This window comes from Scyliorhinus torazame, chromosome 8, assembly GCF_047496885.1.
Source record: "Scyliorhinus torazame isolate Kashiwa2021f chromosome 8, sScyTor2.1, whole genome shotgun sequence".
In the NCBI taxonomy this organism is placed as follows: Eukaryota; Metazoa; Chordata; class Chondrichthyes; order Carcharhiniformes; family Scyliorhinidae; genus Scyliorhinus; species Scyliorhinus torazame.
Window position 1 is genome coordinate 176,134,762 of NC_092714.1, and position 21,930 is coordinate 176,156,691.

Sequence of the window (21,930 nt, forward strand, 5' to 3'; positions counted from 1 at the left end):
CCCCTCTATTGGAGGAAGATCGATAAGAATGATTGGGAAAGGCCCAATTAATTGAGGCCAAGTTCAAGGCCCGCCCAAAAACGTGCAAAGCCCTTTTAGGTATAAAAGGTATTCCCCAAGGGAGAATCTTTCTTCTTTGGCCTTGGCTCTCAGCGAAGAGAGAGACCAGACCAAGTAAGTTCCAAGTCAACGCATGCTAGGAGATAGACGCTCCTAGTTGCTATCCTGTAAACAGCTCAACTCAGCAGCCTCAGAACCGAGCAACAGCCATTGTTCCTCTGTCTGAGTGCCAGTGAGTGGTGAGAATGTAGAAAACATTATTATAGGCAGTAGTTGATCAAATAGTACAGATGCTTATAGATATGTATAAGGGAGAAGGAATAGAGGATTATGCTGACAAGGGTTAGATGAGGAAGTATAAGTGGAGCATAAACACCTTGATGATCGGTTATTTTGAGTAGCCTTTCAGTGTTGTATATTCAATATAATTTTATGGTTAGAATACAAAACTTATCATAAAGTAGTTGAGGTGAATAGTACAAATGAATTTAATCAGAAGTTCTATAACAACATCAGGGAGAAAGGTGATAGGGTGGTTGGAGGATCGTTTGGAGTCTACCACCAGTATGGACTAAAAGGGAAAAGTAAACTACTGCAAATGCTAGAATATGAAACAAAAACAGAAAATGGACAATCTCAGCATGGATTAAAAAAATATATATATTTTATTCTCCTCCTTTTTCACATTTTCATCCAAATTTATACCCACCAACAAACAATCAACGGTAACAAATACAATGTCAATCCCCTAGTCACCAATCCCTTCCTTCCACCAAACCGCAAACAACCCTCAACAAGGGCTGGTTTAGCACAGTGGGTTAAACAGCTGGCTTGTAATGCCAGCAGCGCGGGTTCAATTCCCGTACCGGCCTCCCCAAACAGGCGCCGGAATGTGCCGACTAGGGGCTTTTCACAGTAACTTCATTGAAGCTTACTTGTGACAATAAGCGATTATTATTATTAATATTTTAAATACAAACATCAAAGAAAAGGAATCAGAATCCACCATCACCCCATACATAGTCACCAACAACATTAACAGTCCAAACGCCCCCACCCCCCTAATGTTTGATGTCATCCAACTCTTGAAAGTGAATAGACAAAGCCCATGAATTGTAGAACCCTTCCATTCTTCCCCTCAACTCAAACTTCGCTTTCTCAAGTGTTAAAATCTCCAACAGATACCTCGCCACGTCAGGGCACAGGGTGGAGAAACTGACCTCCAACCCAACAGGACCCACCTTCGGGAAATTAACGAGGCGAAGGCTACAACATCTGCCTCTGCACACGTTTCCAACCCCAGCCAATCAGATACCCCAAATAAGGCTTCCAGGGGACCCAGTTCAAGCTTCATATGTACCACCTTCGAGATTACCCTGAAGGCCTCCCTCCAATACCCCCCCCCCCAAACAATGCTCACAAACAACCCCTCCGCCATGCCCTCTCCCAACTCTTCCTCTCAATTTGACTTAATCCCCTCCAGCAGTGCCTTCTCTTCTCCCAGAATTGCCCCATAAATCACTGACGCCCCCCCCCCCCCCCTCTACTCCCCCTGTCGTCAGCACCTTCTCCAACAGTGTGGGGGTCGGTGCTACCGGAAAGCTCTGTATCTCCTTCTTAGCGAAATTTCGGACCTGCATATACCTAAACATTTCCCCCTTCCCCAACCATATTTTGCTCCCAGCTCCTTCAGTCCCACAAACCGGCCCCTCAGAAATAAATCCTTCAGTGCCCCGACTCCCTTCTCCTCCTATCTCCGAAAACTCCCATCCCACTTCCCTAGCTCAAATCTATGATTTCCCTGAATCAGCATTTCTCTTCAACCTCCTGAAAAACACCTTTTGGCAGGAAGATTGGCAGGCACTGAAAAATAAACAAAAACTGCGACAGCACATTCATTTTAATTGCCTGTACCCGACCTGCCAGCAGCAGAGGAAGAGCAAGCATCCCACCTTGCCAAGTTCACTTTCACCCTCCCCACCAAACTAATAATGTTATACCTACAGAGCCCCCGCCAATCCTGTGCCACCAGCACCCCCAGATATCTAAAGTGAGTCACCACCCTACAGAATGGTAGCCCACCCCCCCGTCAGAGACACCACAAAAATATTCACTTTTATCTAAATTTAGCTTATATCCCAAAAAAGGCCCAAACATCCGAAGCAGCTCCATTATGCCACCCATCGACACACTCTGTTCCGATATGTACAACAGCAAGTCGGCTGCGTACAAAGAGACCCTATGCTCTACCCCCGCCCCATCTCTCTCCACATCTCCAAACTCCTCAAAGCGATGGTCAAAGGCTCAATGACAAGTCCTAAAAACGGGGGGGGGGGGGGGGTATCCCAAATTCATATTAATCGTGCGGACACTCGCCCTCGCTCCCTATAGAGCAGTCTTACCCAATCTACAAATCGTGGCCCAATCCCAAACCGCTATCAAATACCCCCACTCTACTCAGTCAAATGCCTTTTAGCCGTCCAACGCCACAACCACCTGTTTCCCTCCCCTCCGCCATAACCATGTTCAATATCCTCTTAATGTTCAAAAAGAGCTGCCTCCCCTTCACAAACCCAGTCTTCTCTTCACCCATCACCTTTGGGAGGCACTCCTCCAACCTACCCGCCAAGATCTTCGCCAACACCTTTGCGTCCATATCAAAAGTGATATGGGCCGAGATGACCCACATTCTGTAGGATCGTTATCCTTTTTGAGCAACAGGGAGATCGATGCCTGCCCTAAAGTCTGAGGCAACACACCCTTCCCTGTCGCCTCCTCAAACATCCCCACCATCAGCGGCGCCAACTTATCTTTAAATTTCTTGTAGCACTCTACCAGAAACCCATCTGGCCCTGCTACCTTCCCCGATTACATTTTCCCCAATCGCATCTTTTATCTCCTGCCCCACTAACGGCCCCTCCAATATTGCCCTATCCTCCTCCCCAACCTTGGGTATTCCAAACCATCCAGGAATTCCCACATCTCCCGATCCTCCTCCGATGCCTTTGACCTATCAATCTCTTGTAGAACTCCTCAAACACCCTATTAATCTAATCCGGAGCCACCACCAACTTCCCTGCCCTATTCCGCTCCTCAACAATTTCCCCTCGCTGCAGCCTCCCTCTGAAGCTGGCCTGCCAACATGCTTCTCTCCATATTCGTAAACCGCTCCCCTTGCCTGCCTCAGTTGGCACACCGCCTTCCTTGTGGACAGCCGGTCAAAGCTCACCTGCAACTCCTTCCTCTTTTCCAACTTCACTGGACCCAGTCTTCTACATACCTCCTGTCTACCTCCAGCATCTCATCTATTTCTCTTTCACTCTCCACCCTCTCCTCCGTATCCACCTCTGCATTAAATGAGACCATCTCCCCTCTCACCACCACCTTTAGAGCTTCCCAAACCACCACCTGCGAAACCTCCCCCGAAAATTAAACCCCACGTATTCCTCAATTACTTTCCCAATCTCATCACAGAACGCTCGGTCCCCCAACAGCCCCACATTTGTCAGCTTTGACAAAGAGTCATTGGACTCGAAACGTTAGCTCTTTTCTCTCCCTACAGATGCTGCCAGACCTGCTGAGATTTTCCAGCATTTTCACTTTTGTTTCAGATTCCAGCATCCGCAGTAATTTGCTTTTAGTCCCACATCTAATCTCCATCCCGGCCTCTGCACTGACCCCCTCTCCAACACCATATCCACCCAATGCGGCGCATGATCCGATATCACAATTGCCGAATATTCCGACACCTTGACCCCAGCCAATAGCGCCTTCCCCACCACACAAAAGTAAATCCGCGAATAAACCTTATGGGCCGAGGGAAAAAAAAGAGCATACTCCCCCTCCCCCGGGTGCAGAAACCTTCAAGGGACCATCCCTCCCATTTACACCATTAGTCCAGCCAATGCCTTCGCCCCACCCTGACGGGACAAGCGAACACGCCCGTGAGCTGTCCAATCTCGGCTCCTGCACCACGTTCCAGTCTCCACCCACTATTAATTTGTGTGAATCCTCGTCAGGGATGGCCCCACACACCTTCTTTCCAAATCCTACATCATCCCAGTTGGGAACATACACGCTTGCCAGCGCCACCAGCCTCCCGTCCAATGCCTCAAATGCCCCCATCACTATCACATACCTACCTCCCTGGTCTGCAACCACTTTCTCCATCTGGAACCATTCTCTTTTGCTAACCAGTACCGCTATCCCTCGAGCCTTGCAGTCAAATCCCAAATGAAACACCTGGCTAGCCCAGCCCTTCCAAACCTCACCTGATCCTTTAGCCTCAACTGAGTCTCCCGCAGCATTGCCGCATCGGCCTTCAAACCTTTCAGATGCGCCAGCACCCTGGATCTCTTGATTGGGCCTCCCCAACCCCCTCACGTTCCCCGTAACTATCCTAACCAGGGGTCTCTCACCCCCCCCTCCCTTCTTATCCACCATCATCATAACTCCGGGCCCTGCTCCATGAGCCTGACCCGCCCTTATCCATTGTTAATATCAAACCCCCTCCCCCTTCTCAGAATCCCCCCTGCACTTCCTCACAAAATCCCTCGATCCCCTCCCCCTTTTCACACCTCCTAGGCCCACCAAAATCTGCTTGCCCGGCTCCAATGTCTGCAGCCCCTCCCCCCACCTCACCTCCGTTCACACGCCGACTTAAGTTAGCTAGTGCGGGGGCCCCCACCCAAGGCTTTCCCTCCCCTCCTGCTTAGTCCCAGGAAAACAATCAAACCGAAACACTTCAACAAAATACAAAAAAATCCACGCAACAAAGAATAACAATCAAAAAACATAACCTCTATAACAGCATGAAGTAAAAAATAACAATGTAGGTAAAGAAAAACATTTATACACTCTCCCAACTCCCCATTCACAGTCCACAACCCGTCTTCAGTTCCATTCTTCACTTCTGTTCCAGGCCTTTTGCCTTCACGATGCCTCCGCTGCCACGAAGTAGAAATCTCTGGTGTTGTAGGTCACCCTCAGCTTCACTGGACACACCACTGCAAAACGCACTCCGCTGTTGTATAAGGCTGCCTTCAATCTGCCGAAAGCCGCAAGCCTCTGTGCCAGCTCCACCATCAAGTCCTGGTATATGCGAACTCCAGCACCAGCCCACTGCACCTTCCGCTTCTGCTTCGCCCAGTTCAACACCTTCTCCTTCATATGGTACTTGTGGAAGCAGCTGATCACTGCTCTTGGTGGCTCATTTAACTTTGGCTTCGGCCTCAACGACCGATGGGCTCGGTCCAGTTCATACTGAGAGGGCTCCACTCCCTCCCCCATCAGTTCCACCAACATCTTGGCGAAGTACTCCGTTGGCCTCAAGCCCTCTACCCCTTCGGGCAAGTCCACAATCATCAAATCTTGCCGCCCCGAGCGGTTCTCCAAGTCGTCCAGCTTTGCTCGAAGCCCCTTGTTGGCCTCGACCACCCGTCGAAGCTCATCCCCCATCGAGGTGAGCTGATTGCTATGCTGCCACATGGCCACCTCCACTCCCTTCATCTTCTCGCCCTGCTCCCTCACCTCAGCCGATGCCTTCACCGCAGCCACTGTCACCGGGGGAATTGCCTCCTCCACCAACGCTTTCAAAGCCACCGCCACCTCCTTCCTCAACACCTCCATATACTTCACAAACTGCTTCGCCAGCTCCAAAGCCATCACCTCTGCTGTGACCGCTGTGACCCCACCCGGCAGCCCAACCTCTGCCATCTTGCTAGCTCCCTGGCTGACACTCTCACTCGACAGCGAGCACTCACTCCCTCCCTTCTTTCACAGCTGTTTTCCTTCACCTTTTGACATTCGTTGCCTTCCTTATACCTTCCTACATCCCATCATTCAGAAATTTCCCAGGACTTTAAAACTCCTAAAAACACGCCTCAAGAAGGAGCCACCCAACATGTGACTTCCTCTCTACACACCGCCACCGGAGGTCAATCTCAGCATGGATGACTCTTTGTCAAAGTTTTGACCCAGACTCAAAATGTTAGCTCCGTTCTCTCTCTCCACAGATGCTTTTAGACCTGCTGAGGTTGTCCAGCATTTTCTGTTTTTGTACCAGTATGGACTACTTGGTGTAATAGCCTGTTCCTGTATTTTCTATGCAGTATATTTCCATTATTGGAAGAAACAAATATATTTGTTGTTTATTTAAGACAGTAAGATTTTGTCTGCAAATCACAAAGCTAACAGGTTCTAACTCTGAACTGCCTCATTGACAAGACACGGAGCAGCAGTTCCATCCCGTCTCACTGAACGTGATTTCATTATGCTGCAGACACAAGTTCAGCTGGTGCAGCTTCTTGCGACACTTCCCAAAACTGGAAACAAAACTCTGAAGTGGTCTGCTGTGCCAATATCTCACCTGACTAAAGAGAACTAGAACAGCTGCTCATTTTTAACCAATCATCAGCCAAGGCCACTAATTTACAAGAGGGGGGAAAAAACTAATTGTATTTTAAAACACTTGTACAGCAGAGCACAGAAAATCATACTCTCCAGAAGGATATAAAGATCAAGGGTGACTGTCCAGTAAATACTAGGTGCAACAACTTCACTGGAGTAGAGAAAGAAAATATCACAAATTCACTGACCTGCTCTAAAAACAGAGATGGGACACAAATGTTGGCCACTTCCTAGTATCCAGTCAGTTTCATCAATAGGAACATTGACACCCTTTACAAGACATATATCCTAGTTTACAGTCAATTCATTGGTCAAAACCACAATGCTATATTTTAAAAATATGAGGTACAACATTGGTAGCAATTGAGATTTCTGCTAAGAATTAGACACAACTGATTTATTTTTAAACAAAATACAATTTGTTTTCTCCCTCTAGCTGAAAACTGCTACTGCTACACAAATATTTCCACTTGAAGCACTCTTGCACTGTATTTCATCTCGTTCACCTTGTTCTACATCCCAGTCATTCGAGATAGCTTGCTCCTATTTATTCTGCCCAAACTCTACATAAGAACATAAGAACTAGGAGCAGGAGTGGGCCATATGGCCCCTCGAGCCTGCTCTGCCATTCAATGAGATCATGGCTGATCTTTTGTGGACTCAGCTCCACTTTCCGGCCCGAACACCATAACCCTTAATCCCTTTATTCTTCAAAAAACTATCTTTATCTTAATGAAGGAGCCTCAACTGCTTCACTGGGCAAGGAATTCCATAGATTCACAACCCTTTGGGTGAAGAAGTTCCTCCTAAACTCAGTCCTAAATCTACTTCCCCTTATTTTGAGGCTATGCCCCCTAGTTCTGCTTTCACCCCCAAGTGGAAACAACCTGCCCACATCTATCCAATCTATTCCCTTCATAATCTTACATGTTTCTATAAGATCCTCCCTCACCCTTCTAAATTCCAACAAGTATAGTCCCAGTCTACTCAACCTCTCCTCATAATCCAACCCCTTCAGCTCTGGGATTAACCTAGTGAATCTCCTCTGCTCACCCTCCAGCGCCAGTACGTCCTTTCTCAGGTAAGGATACCAAAACTGGACACAATACTCTAGGTGTGGCCTCACTAACACCGTATACATTTGCAGCATAACCTCCCTAGTCTTAAACTCCATCTCTCTAGCAATGAAGGACAAAATTCCATTCGCCTTCTTAATCACCTGTTGCACCTGTAAACCAACTTTTTGCAAATCATGCACGAGCACACCCAGGTCTCTCTGCACAGCAGCATGTTTTAATATTTTATCATTTAAATAATAATCCCTTTTGCTGTTATCCCTACCAAAATGGATAACCTCACATTTGTCAACATTGCATTCCATCTGCCAGACCCTAGCCCATTCACTTAACCTATCCAAATCCCTCTGCAGATTTCTAGTATCCTCTGCATTTTTTGCTTTACCACTCACCTTAGTGTTGTCTGCAAACTTGGACACATTGCCCTTGGTCCCCAACTCCAAATCATCTATGTAAACGGTGAACAATTGTGGGCCCAACACTGATCCCCGAGGAACACCCCTAGCTACTGATTGCCAACTAGAGAAACACCCATTAATCCCCACTCTTCGGTTTCTATTAATTAACAAATCCTCTATCCATGCTACTACTTTCCCCTTAATGCCATGCATCTTTATCTTATGCAGCAACCTTTGGTGTGGCACCTTGTCAAAGGCTTTCTGGAAATCCAGATATACCACATCCATTGGCTCCCCGTTATCTACCGCTCTGGTAATGTCCTCAAAAAATTCCACTAAACTAGTTAGGCACGACCTGCCCTTTATGAACCCATGCTGCATCTGCCCAATGGGACAATTTCCATCCAGATGCCTCGCTATTTCTTCCTTGATGACAGAAATCTTAAACATCTGTATTCAAGCACCCTTTTATCTCCTCCCCCCCCCCCCCCAAGAAAACCGTAACTTTTGAAGTAACTCCGTGTATTTGTATTTCTTCAACCCAAACAGCATTCAAGCTGAGTGTACTATTTCTATTGTCTCAGCATCATGCCTGTACTCCAGCTGTGGTCTTTTCCAAGTTTAAAAAAAGGTGCATGAAATTTTGCATGTCCTCAGATGCCCTGGGTACCTGACAGATATGAAGGAGATACAAAAGCCTAGGGTTAATAGCAGCTGCATAATGGTAGAACCGAGAGCTGATGGTATGAACCATGGGATGTCAAAGGTAACTATGAACATGGGAGTAGAGGCAAGTAGAAATGATACAGCATCCATAACCCGCAGACAGGACACGACGCACAAAGAGTGTGATGAGCAGAACCGAAGTTCTTGGAGAACTGAATGGTTTACCAATGCTGGAGATAGTCTAGAAATCCAAGAGGGTCTAGAAATCCAAGAGGATGAGAAGAACAGTTTGCAATCACATCAGACCACATAAATGACATTGACCAGCATGCTGATGGATGCCCAATTTAAATAGAACGTGATGGAAGAATAATTGAGAGCCAGCGATATAATGCAAAGAGAAGAGGGAAACTCAAGTAGGGCTATAGTTGGAAAGATGAGTAGTTGAGATTGATAACAATTTGAAAGATGCAAGGGTTATTCAAGGGCATATGGACAGATTGGTGTCAGCATCCCTCAAACCTTGGGTGCAAAGTCAGGGATAGAGGACCAGCAACTGTGTGCTCAGAGGTCGAGGCAATAGAGTGGAAGTCCTCAACTTCAACAGTAAGAAGTTCGCAAGTTCCTCATATCTGAATCCCGCCCATGTTCCTCCAGGTATACGAGGTGGTATTACACAAAATAAGCCCGCTGCACTATCACCTCGGTGTTATCAGCCATCGAACCGGTAACCTTCCAGCTTTCCATCAGTCTCACCATTACAAGGGTGCACGTCATTGGAAGAATTGACAAAACACACTCGATTGTGAGAACACATCACTAAATTACTGCACAATTATTTCGCCGTTGACTTTATTGCATATCTTTCCTCCCCCAAAATAGTGGCTGTGCAGTGGCAATAGTGGTATGTTGGGAGCATTCAAATATACAACTATTAAATGAACAATACACCTGCCTCTACCTCTTCCACATACCAAGAATGTTAATGATGCGCATAAAATCACATCGCATATAAAAGATGTTATGAACCAAAGTTTGGGCTTGTTTCACATGTTTCATATCCAATTTGAGATTTTAAAAATTGATCTCTGCTTTACATAAGGGCTGGCTGACGACATTAATATTTGAAGTTTATAGCATGAGACAGGCCAAGCCACTGGTCAGAGTTGTTTGTCAAGCACACTGCTTTACTGACCACATGCATGAGTTACCATCTTCAACACTGTAGACAAAATTTCTACTCCTTCTAAAATTATGGCAGATATTGCACCCAAGCTAGGAGTGCAAAGAGACCATTTTAATACACTACAAGCAAAGTTTGACAGAACATATGGGGATAATTAAAGTCACTGATTATAACGGAGAACAGGAGGAATGTAATACGCTCACAGATCTAAAAAGAAAGAGTGAAGAATTTGTGGCATTGTATTTTGTCTTGTAAGTTTCAAATTGCACTTTGGAAATGGTTTGTGCTTAAGCCAACAAAATAACCGGAAGTGATAAGCAGCAGCGATAGAAAGATTGAGAGCAATGATTCAGGTGCAGTTGAGTTGCAAGAGCAACCTACATACGGCAATCTTTAGAAAGATTGGCAATAAAACAGGGTGGATGTGGAAATGATGTTACCTCTTGCGGGAGAATCTGGAACCAGGGGAAACTGTTTGAAAATAAAGGGTCAAAGGAAAAATGGGGCAGCATGGTTATCACTGCTGCCTCACAGCGTCAGGACCCAGGTTCGACTCTGACCTTGGGTGACTTGTGTGGAGTTTGCACGTTCTCCCTGTGTCTACATGGGTTTCTTCTGGGTACTCCGGTTTCCTCCCACAGTCCATAGGTGGATAGCTATCATACAGTGCATCAAACTCTGTAGAAGAGTCATATGGACTCAAAACAATAACTGTTTCTCTCTCCACAGATGCTTCCAGACCTGCTGAGTTTATCCAGCATTTTCTGTTTTTATTCGAGTTCTCATGTCTGACATCCTGTGGCCAAAAGGCAATGTCCAATTGATGCTGACTGGAACAGTTTTGTATTGTAAGTCCGCATTCAGGAGAAACTGGCTTGAGATTGCCAAAACTCATTTCACTTTTCAAATCCAGCCCAGTGACAGGTTGACAGTCAGGCCACCATGCCCCAAAAGGTGGCAGCAGTAATAAAGGAAACAAGTACACATTTAGTGAATTGAGGAGGGATCTGCCCAGCTAAACTGAAGCCAGAGAGAGGCAGGTAAAAATTTGTAGGAAAAGGTAGTCCTTAACCAAGAGTCCATTTTCACAAGAGGAAAAGGGACAGCAAGAAGCAGAGGCAACAGGTGGAATAAACTTTTTCACAATAGGTGGTATAGGATTTGGGGAGGCAGTGGCTGATAGGGTTGATACAGATTTAGGCAAAAAAATTGCAGAGATTTTTTTTTTTTTTTTAAATGTTAAAAATTTAAGAGTACTCAATTTTCCCCCCCCAATTAAGGGCAATTTAGCGTGGCCAATCCACCTAACCAGCACATCTTTGGGTTGTGGGGGTGAAACACACGCAGGCACAGGGAGAATGTGCAAACTTCACACGGACAGTGACCCAGGGAAAAATTGGAGAGATTTTGGGAAGAGCAGGGCAGTAGGTATAACTGCACTGCTCTTAGAAAAAGCCAGCGCAGACTTAGTTGGCCAAATGGTCTCCTTCGGAGCTGTATTTTTTATGATACTGTAATGCTCACCCCCATAAACTCACATCATTGTAGACTGGTTTTGTTGCTTGTTTCTTAAAACCTTACAATGAGAATTGGAGTTACCAAGTTTCAGGGGCATCAAACTCTGCAGAAAAGGGAAGTAACACATTAATTTTGAAACTGGATCACTTGTTTAGAATATTGTACACTTGGAGTCAGGATAATCATGGAAACTAGATGTCTTCCATGTGTAGATAGCAAACATACACATTCCCTTGAGAATGCCATCTAAGAGCATGGCTCTTATTATCCAGAATTCTTTGTCTATTTTTCATACAGTTGCAAATTATTTTTAAAATGTGCTTTTAAGCTTAAATTTAAAATTTTCAGGATAACAAGTGTATATTTGATTTCATGAGTTCCTGAACCCAACCTGCTGGAGGCAATGAATGATAATTTTGCCATTTCTGTGACAACCGTGTGGACTCCAAATCAGAATGGGTCAGGCCAAATTAGGTGGGGGCATTGGTGGCAGTTAGAGATCAGGGCAAGTAGTGAAAATGAGAAAATCGTAACTAATAATACCCCAAATTCAGAATGCTGCCCTTTCAGTTTTGGCCATGTATGCAACTGAGCCCTTCCAGTGGCTAGGTGCAAATTCACCAGTACTGTCACAGAGCTGAAAGTGTAGCAGTGCAGCAAGAGTATGATTTAACACAGCTGAAGACAGAAAAAAATCAAAGACTAGAGAGTACTGCAGATTATGTTGGTACGTGAATTTTAACATTTTTATAACATTGGAAAATAACTTGCATTTGTTTAGCGATTTTTACAGCCTCAGAACATCTAAAAAACACATCACAACCAATTAAATATGAACATACAAATTAGGAGTAAACTATTCGGCTCCTCAAGCCTACAGCGACACTCGACGGTTAATCTGTTGTGGCCTCACCTCCAATTTCTGGTCTACCCCTGACCGTTTGACTTCATAGAACCATCAACTTTAGTTCCTTATCAATTAAGAATCTGGTCACACAGAACTGGAATATGCTGAAAAAAATAAAGCTGTCAAAGCTTCACATTCTGCAATCAGGACACTTTGCAAGAATAATAATATAAAAAGGGAAAACCACAATTTATATTACATGAGAAGGAATTGCGGATAGGCTGGCAAGTAGACTCTGGTTGGTAGGAGGTGTTGCCAAGGAGAATGCATCGTGTGACTGACAATTAACTGCCAAGCATTACTTGAAATTTGAATCGGGTAGTTTGACCCTGATTTATCAAGACATTGCCCTGAATAATAAGTCATCAAATGGCTGTCACTTATTTTACTTAGCTGAAACAGGTGCAATGTGCATACAAGTTCTTTCTGTCTGCAAAAAAACAGGGCCCTGTCTATTAATACATGTAGTTTCCAGTACACAAATGCGTTACACTGTGAGCCCAACAGACATAACCTGTATCCGCATGGGTTTCCTCCGGGTGCTCTGCTTTCCTCCCACAAGTCCTGAAAGACGTGCCGTTAAGTAATTTGGACATTCTGAATTCTCCCCGTGTACCCGAACAGGCGCTGGAATGTGGCGACTAGGGGCTTTTCACAGTACCTTCAGTGCAGTGTACTATTTAAAAAAAAAAAAAATTTTAGAGTACCCAATTCATTTTTTCCAATTAAGGGGCAATTTAGTGTGGCCAATGCATATCTTTGGGTTGTGGGGGTGAAACCCACACAACCACGGGGAAAATGTGCAAACTCCACACGGACAGTGACCCAGAGCTTTGTTCGAACCTGGGACCTCGGCGCCGTGAGGCAGCAACGCTAACCACTGCGCCACCGTTCTGCCCTGTTGCAGTGTTAATCTAAGCCTATTTGTGACAAAAGATTATTATTAAACTGATTGCCAGTGTAATTATTAGCCTACCGAGGATTATTTCACAAATATTGTCCAATCACAGAATCGCATCCGCCAACTCCAGCATGATTCCACCACGAAACACATCTTCCCCTCATTCCTGCTGTCAGCATTTTGCAGGGACTGTTCTGTCCGGGATACCCTGGTCCACTCCTCCATCACCCCCAACACCTCACCCTCTTCCAACAGCACCATCCCATGCAATCGAAGGAGGTATAACACTTGCCCCTTTAACTCCCCCCGCTCACCACCTCAGGCCCTAAACACACTTTTCAAGTGAGGCAGCATTTCAGGTGCACTTCCTTCAATCTGGTATATTGCATTTACTGCTCCCAATGCGGTCTACTCCACATTGGAGACACCAAAAGCAGACTGGGTGAGAACTTTACAGAACACCTCCGGACTGTCTGCAAGCAAGACCCAGACCTCCTGTTGCTTGTCATTTCAACTCACCATCCTGCTCTCACGTCCACCCCTGGCCTGCTGTAATGTTCCAGTGAAGACCAGCGCAAACTGGAGGAACAGCATCTCATCTCCCGATTGGGCACATTACAGCCTTCTGGACTACATGGATTTCAACACTTCAGACTGTGAATGCTCTCCTCCATTTCCACCCCATTTTTATTTCTATCAATTTCTTTTAATTTCTTCCATTGATCTCTTTTTCCCTCACCATTGTCCCCCCCACCCACTTGGGCCACCTGTTCCTCGTTGCCCTTTGACACACTGCTTACCTTTGTTCTGCCATTCACACATTCTAATCTCATTATGTGCTACTATCAGCACCCTTCTTAGCCTTAATCACCCTCCATTTACATTCCTTTTGTCTTCAGTCCTCAACATCTTTGTCAATCTCCACCTATTGCTGGCCCCCTATCCAGCGCCACTGCTCCAGGCCCCCCCCACTGCAGTATAAATCTGTCCAGTTGTCCCTAGCCTGGACAAAGAGTCATCCTGACTTGAAACGTTAGTTCCCTTATCGCTCCACAGATGTTGTCAGACATGCCGAGATTGCCCAGTATTTTCTGTTTTTGTTGCAGATTTCAGCATCCGCAGTAATTTGCTTGAATCACATCTAATGTTGGACACATATTTTGGGTTGTGCAAGAATGGGTTGGTTCAGTCTGTCTGGCTGTACCTTGCTCGTTGTGAACAGCAGAAGAGACATGGTGTTTGATGCAATCCCCCCAGTCTTTGAGTTTACATACCTAGCATTGCACTGAAATTCATATACCGCACTACTTATTGTTATGGGCAGAACGTCTTGTTGGCTTGAAGGCAGCATCCTGTTGGTGGTGAATGCCACTCGTGTTGCTACAGCATAGTTTTTAAAAATAAATTTAGAGTATCCAATTATTTTTATTTTCCAATTAAGGGGCAATTTAGCATGGCCAATCCACCTACCAGGCCCAGTCAATTGTTTGAGATTGTTTGGCCTTCCAAGGTAATCCAAGATGGACTGAGCACTTTTCAGGGTTGAAAGGGACAACCATAGCCAGTCTATGTGTTTGCATGATATACAGTGCAAAATGATCTTATCAGGGTAGCCATTATCCCACAAGAGGTTTTTGATGTGCCCTATTTCAGCATCAAGCATGGTGAACAATTGAATCGGGGCCCTCTTTAGAAGATTGACCAATCTTGTAGCATGTGGAATTGTTAAGAATCCCAACATGTATATTGATTGGCGAAGGTAGGCTTGCGTTCGGCCATGGTCGTGAACCCCATGGGCATATTTCTCAACTAGTACGTTAAGGAAAGGTCATGGGGCTGTTCAGCACAGGGCTAAATTGCTGGCTTTGAAAGCAGACCAAGGCAGGCCAGCAGCACGGTTCAATTCCCGTAACAGCCTCCCCGAACAGGCACCGGAATGTGGCGACTAGGGGCTTTTCACAGTAACTTCATTTGAAGCCTACTTGTGACAATAAGCGATTTTCATTTCAATTTTCATTTGACTGATTCATTTCAAAGGTGACTGGAACACAGGATGGAGCCAATTAGGTCATGCAAGAAAATTACTACACAGTTGCAGATTTTAATGTGGCAAAGGTATCATCCATATATTGGACATATGCAAGAGATAGGAGAGATTCCATCGAAGGTATGTTTCTCATAGAATCCAACAAACATGTTTCTGAGAACTCTGTCTAGAGGGATTCCTTTGGCCACAATCCATGTGTATACATAGAATTTAGAGTGCAGAAGGAGACCACTCGGCTCATCGAGTCTGAACCTACCCTTGGGAAGAGCGCACTACTTAAGCCGACTCCCCGACCCTATCCCCATAACCCAGAAACTCCACCCAACATTTTGGACACTTAACGGACAATTTATCATGGCCAATCCACGAAACCTGCACATTTCTGTTTATCACAAGGGGAAGTGGGAAGAAACCGGAGCACCCGGAGGAAGTGCAAACTACAGACAGTCACCCCAGGCTGCAATTGTCCTTTGAGCTGTGAGACAGCATGCGGTCATTAAAACTGAACTCGACTGTGCATGATGCAGAGTTCAACTGTCAAGTAACCTGGTGCATTCCCCATGGCAATGCCTTGACCAATCTGAGTATACTTGCTATCCAATCAGCATTTTCTTTTCACACAGTATAAATAGTTGTTTTCCCCTTATATTAATATTCTCATCAAGTGTCCTGATGAATGCAAGACAAAAAGCTTTGACATGCCTTTATTCAGCAATGATTAAGAATCTACTTAACTCCGTCTTTAAAAATATTCAGTGACCATGCCTCCACTGCTCTCTCGGGAAGAGTTCCAAAAACTCATGACCCTCAGAAAAAAAGTTCTCCTCGGCTCCATCTTAAGTAGGAGACCCCCATGTTTTTAAAACTGTGTCCAATGGATCTACTCCTCCCATGGAGAAAAATCCTTTCATCATCCACCTGTGCCAAGTCCCCTCAAGGTCTTCAAGCTCTTTTGCAAAATGAAATTCCCTCAAACTGGCCATGGAGGTGAAAGCATTGGATTTGAACCACCAGATCATCCTGCAACGGTGCTCAGGCTCTTAGATGATCAAATAAGATTACATATCAATCATCTAAACTCCAATGGATACAGGCCCAGCCCCCATCACAGTTACCAGTTGAGTGAACCTTCTCAACTGTTTTTTATGCATTTATACCCTTTCTTAAATAAGGAGACCAAAATTGTATAGTACTCTAGACATGGTAAACCAATGCCTAGTACAACAGTAACAAAGCATCCTTACTTTGCAAGGGGAATATTCTATTCCCCTTGCCATAAACAGCATTCCATTTGCCTTCCTAATTACTTGTGGAGCATAACCACTGTTTTAATGTAGGGTTAATGTGGCAGTCAATCTGTGCACAATTTAACAAATGTGCAAATTCCCATACCAAATGAGTTATACTATCAAAATAGAATGCCACAAAACTTTTGCCCAGTAAAACTGCCAACAAGGAGGCTCATATTAATTTTTAATAACAAACTGAATTCATATATAATCTTCATGGCTTTGCAAACTATTGCACCAAGGCGAGAGAGCACAAAATAGGATTTTAGTTTGGTGAGAAATAAAGAACATAATATTGAAAAACAGCACAAAAATGTTGGTTTAGAATTCTTGTAATTGTGCTCTACACCAGGATTGCTACTTTTCTGGCTGCAGGCTGAACAGAAAAACTGTAGAATCCCACTTCAACCTGACCCTCTTCCCCAGATAGTACCGATGCAGTGGCCGACAAGTGAGTATATCATATTGGTTTATCTGATCCAGACACAAAAAAAAAACTGGGGTCAACTAAATTAGGAGATGCATTTGATTACAACTAGAAATGTAGGTCGGTATCACTCACAAGATAAAGTGACAACACATTAAAATATACATTCAAAGTGAATTAAACAGTCTTTGTTCAAATTGCAAGCCATTGCTCAATATTTGGATGACTGAACGTTACAGGTTTAACAGTTATCATCGGACTTGAGAACTTCAACAAATTCATGATTTAGGCAAAAAACAGCTCCCTTTCTTACGGAACATGATTAATATTTAGTATAGAATCATTGTTTCTATCCAAAACATTTATCTCCTTTTGTGACATTCCTCGTGAAACAAAAACATGCTTTACTCCGGCTAAACAATTTGCAAGGACAACCAACACCTCCACAATCTACTTACTAGCTTGCCTTTGGTCTTTGCTGAGCGACTTGGTGTGTTGCCAGCATTTTGTGATCTTTTGCTTCAGGTTTCTCCCTTTTTCTTTGTTATTTGTAAAGAACTCTCACTGCCCCCAAAACCATCAGAGTGAAAGGCAATTGTACGACAAACATCAAATGTTGAAACGGCTCCTCGCCCCATGTTATGCTGATGATTTCAGCCACCCTGAAGTGGACTGTAACCCGGACAACCACTTACCCCGAGTAGGCAAACTTTCAGCTCCCTCAAAGCCATGGCGAAAACTGGCGGCTCTCAGAAATCCACATACATCCCCGCCAGGACATTTAAACAAAACAAAATGGCCTGTTTTAAGAAAAAAAAAGGCACAGCAATCACCTTGCTAACTTTGGAGAAAATAAAAGCTTTAAAGGGCGCCGTGTGCACAGGGGAAGCCGGGCCAGACCGGGCGGATCCGAGTATGAGCCCTCAGCCTCTGTGAGCCGCGACAAACTCCCCCCTCAGCTGAGCCACCGCCGCCATCTTGCAGGACCGCCATCACGTGACCCAGCACATTGCTCCTTCACATACCTTACCGCTCTCGAATATATTTTAATTCCTTGAAGTAACATTTCACCCTTGATTGATCTCAAAGGCTGTATGTAATCGTATACATGTTTTAAAAAAATAATATGAGGTAAAGTGAAGTCTGAGGAAAGGGGGGTCGGACCGTTGAACACGTGATCACTGAACTATATTTGAAAATAATTCCACCGGGCTTTAATTTTGATTCTAAATAGCTGCCCGACAGATGGCTGCCAGGAGGCGTTTTGCGGCGCTGGGCGCATTTATTTATTTTGTTCTTTAATTACGGAAGTGGGGGGAGCAGGCTCTCCCCCTACCACCCACCCCCCCCCCCCCCCCCAAAAAGCTCCATCCAAGATGGCGGGTATGTGACTTCTCTCTCCACTAGCGGCTCTTTTACACTCTTTATCGGCGGCCTTTAACAACCTGTCTCTGTCTTGTCACCTTGTTCTCTTCCTAGGCCTCTCTCTGTATTACGAGGACTCCCAGGACGAACTGGAGCAATGTGAGTACCGGGGGGAGGGGATCTGGATCTGTTGGTGCTGGGGTCGGGCTGACAGACTCTGGGGCCCCGGGCCTCGGTTACAGAGCTTGGGGTCGGAGGGAGGGGGTGGGTGGTCAGTGTCCTGACAGCTCACCCTTCCCCTGCCCTCCACTCTTCTTCCATGCCCCACGCTGCTGATTCCTTCTCTCAAATCCTCCTGACCGGTTAGCTGCAGGTGCCCGAATTTATTCTCCCTTTAACAACCACCCTCACCACCAGGTCCTAATCTCACTAAATCGGCTCCATCTCCCTCTTCTTCCTCCCCGGGGTAAAGGCTACCTGTCAGCATTTAATCTCACTCCGTTTTCCCCCTTTTATCCCCCTTGGATTCAAGTGTTACTGTCGCCACCAGCCGCGATGCTAAATAGATGACATCGCACTAACCATCAACACCCGCCCCCCGCCCGCTTCTCAGGGTGGCTTGTGTCGATCAGCTTGACTGCTTTGGCTCTTCTATGAGCTGAACTGTGTTCTTGAGCGCTAATGTGCACCAATGGCTAGAATCTGTAGCTGTCCAGATGAGGGGGTTGTTGATCTATGAGCTGTTACATTATTTTTTTTGAAAATCCCTCTTTATTTTTAAAATCGTTACAATTTCCTGTGAGTGATCTGATTCGCGTGGGCGGACGTGATAAAGTTTACCAATGATTTGGAGGATTAAGTTTCTTTAACATTGAATGTAACGAGGAGAGGAAGGGAAACCGATCCTGAAAAATCAGTTTTTGAATGTTTGTTGAATTTCTTCTTTGAGGCTCTTTTGAAATCCTTACAATTCTAAGGGGCAGCACGGTAGCATTGTGGATAGCACAATTGCTTCACAGCTCCAGGGTCCCAGGTTCGATTCTGACTTGGGTCGCTGTGCGGAGTCTGCACATCCTCCCTGTGTGTGTGTGTGTAGGTTTCCTCCCGGGTGCTCCGGTTTCCTCCCACAGTCCAAAGATGTGCAGGTTAGGTGGATTGGCCATGATAAATTGCCCTTAGTGTCCAAAATTTCCCTTAGTGTTGGGTGGGGTTACCGGGTTATGGGGATAGGGTGGAGGTGTTGACCTTGGGTAGGGTGCTCTTTCCAAGAGCCGGTGCAGACTCGATGGGCCGAATGGCCTCCTTCTGCACTGTAAATTCTATGACATAAGTCAATAAATGTGTGGGATACGATTGAGTGTGGGCTTTACCTCTCCATAATTGAGCCGTAACACATTTGTAATATAAATTATCAACCCTTTAAGTCACCATATTGCCGAACATGTAGGTTATACCGGGTAATACAAGTTGCATCCTAATTTGAATCTTGTGCCACAAAAACGTTCGATAATGTGTGTATTATGTAGACACACACATTGACACAAATTTATCTTTTAATTTAAAGGGTTGCAAGTTAATGTCATGTAAGTTAATATGGTAACTAAAACCCTGAGGGAAAATGACACACAGTCAAGGGCACACCAGTTTGCTCCAATAACTGAAGGAATCAATCATCCACGGGCTGATTTAGCACAGGGCTAAATAGCTGGCTTTTAAAGCAGACCAAGGCAGACCTGCAGCGTGGTTCAATTCCCGTACCAGCCTCCCTGAACAGGTGCCGGAATGTGGCAACTAGGGGCTTTTCACAGTAACTTCATTTGAAGCCTACTTGTGATAATAAGCGATTTTCATTTCATTTTCATTCATATTGGTCTCAGAATTGTCAACATTGAAAATGTATGCTTGGCATTGCACTAGGTGTTCTATTGTCCAGTAATAAAAGCTCCAAGTGACTTACCTTGAGAGATATCAGTTGCATGCTATGTGTGCGTGCATGCAGTTCTAATAGTTTTGTGTCTGTAGGAATGAAGGGGGTTGCATTAGGAATAAAGGGGGTTGCATTTGGTGTTTGGGGATACTGATATTATAGACATGTCTTTTTGGCAGTGCCTGCATTTCTGCTTTCCAGTTATTCCCATCTTTTGCTCAAGATGTTTGTATGTGTAAAGGTTTGATAGGTGCTGAATACATTTTCTTGTACTGGCTCCAGTAGCCTACATGATTTTACATTTATATTATATCTTTTGTATCGTCAGAAGATCGATTCTCAGCCAATTACCTTCTGAAGCATGGCTACTTTTTTTTTTGTAGACTAACAATGCAACTAATTAGTTTGCAGCAAAGAAATTAATAACCAGTTGACTCATTTTGGCAGCGTTAATTGAGTTAGCCAAGTCGTAGTGAAGCTCCAGCTCCTCATCAGATAATGCTACAGCATTTATTTTACATTCACTCGAACAAGCCAATGTTATCTTGGTTTAATGTTTATTCCACAAAGCACTGCTGTTGTAGAAAGTGAACAATGATTCACCAGATGGGGTATCAGAGCAGAGCCAGATCCTCTCCTTACTCATTGTCGACACATGCACTTTCAACAGGCTCACTAAATGGACCATGATCAATGCCCAACATCCTTGTCCAAAATGCAAGCATAAAGGTCAGCTCTAGCAACAGTACTGTGACCCCAGCTGAGATCAGCTAATTGCTATGGATGCAGCATTGCACTAATGATTGTCAGGGTCTGCTGGGGAGGCAGTACCACTTGTGTTGGTGCTCTTCACTGCTGAATACTGAGCCTGTCAACTGCAGAAAAATAACCTGGTTAGAAGTGTTTCTTATGTATATTTAAAAAAAAAAAATCAGACCTAAAATGTGACAGACTTTTTTTTAAAGCCTGGTGATATCTTGCCAAATACTGGGAGTTTGAATTATGTAGTTAAGCAGTTTCAAACGTATAGAACCATTGCAAATTTGTGCTGACATATAGTTGCATGTGAGTTAGCACATCATTAGTGTTATCTATCTTGCTATTGAGTCAACATTGCTGTCAGAAAAATGTCCTTGATTAAAAGGCCTGATGATAACCGCCACAAACAAAATATTACATAACTGTAACATAGGTTTGAAAATCTAAGCTTCTGTCTATAACCGGCATGGCCATTTTATTGCAGCTTTTTGCTGCAGCAACTCCTATTAATCAAAATGATTGATTGGTGTCACTGAGCTAATTACTGAACTTTCACATTGTTGTGCAACTGTAGAAATGCAATTCACATTCCTCCAAATCTCTGCACATTCGATTCCTGACTGCATCTTTAATCAGGTTTCAGCCCCTGCCACCTTTAATAACGACCCTTCTGAAAGCCAAAAATGTCACTCTGTGGCACTGTCCCATCTCACTCTTCTCAAACGATCTACGGCCTTTGACACGATTAATCATATCATCCTCCTCAAAACTACTCTTCTATTGACTGCTCTCGTGGTTCAATTCCTACCTATCCAATCATAGCCAGAGAATTGCCTACAATTACTTCTCTTCCCACTCCTGCACTGCCATCATGGCACAAACTCTCTTCCTGTCCCGGCCCTGTCTGAATCTGAATTAGCCTGTTTGCAACTTTGCCGCCTTAGTTAACTTGGAGCTTCCAGCAGAATAGATTCTTCAGGATGCGTCTACTTCAAC

General features: G+C 44.7%; 2 protein-coding genes across 4 annotated transcripts in view; one reads left to right on the plus strand and one right to left on the minus strand.

The window, feature by feature from the left end:
* The window catches only part of rab22a (RAB22A, member RAS oncogene family), a 112,783-nt gene extending 94,905 nt beyond the window's left edge, over positions 1-17,878 (minus strand). The window contains exon 1 of the mRNA XM_072514550.1: positions 17,579-17,878. Within this exon, the coding sequence (XP_072370651.1) occupies positions 17,579-17,614 (36 nt within the window). The 5' untranslated portion in view covers positions 17,615-17,878. The remainder of the gene's footprint in view (positions 1-17,578) is intronic.
* A 258-nt stretch (positions 17,879-18,136) lies between these two features.
* The window catches only part of ppp4r1l (protein phosphatase 4, regulatory subunit 1-like), a 126,851-nt gene continuing 123,057 nt past the window's right edge, over positions 18,137-21,930 (plus strand). Inside the window, exons 1-2 of one of the 3 annotated variants that reach the window (XM_072514549.1) lie at positions 18,137-18,266; positions 18,363-18,407. In XM_072514549.1, the coding sequence (XP_072370650.1) occupies positions 18,260-18,266; positions 18,363-18,407 (52 nt within the window). In that variant the 5' untranslated portion in view covers positions 18,137-18,259. Of the gene's footprint in view, positions 18,267-18,361; positions 18,408-21,930 lie in introns of those variants that run through there. The other 2 variants (XM_072514546.1, XM_072514547.1) reach the window with 2 other exon arrangements.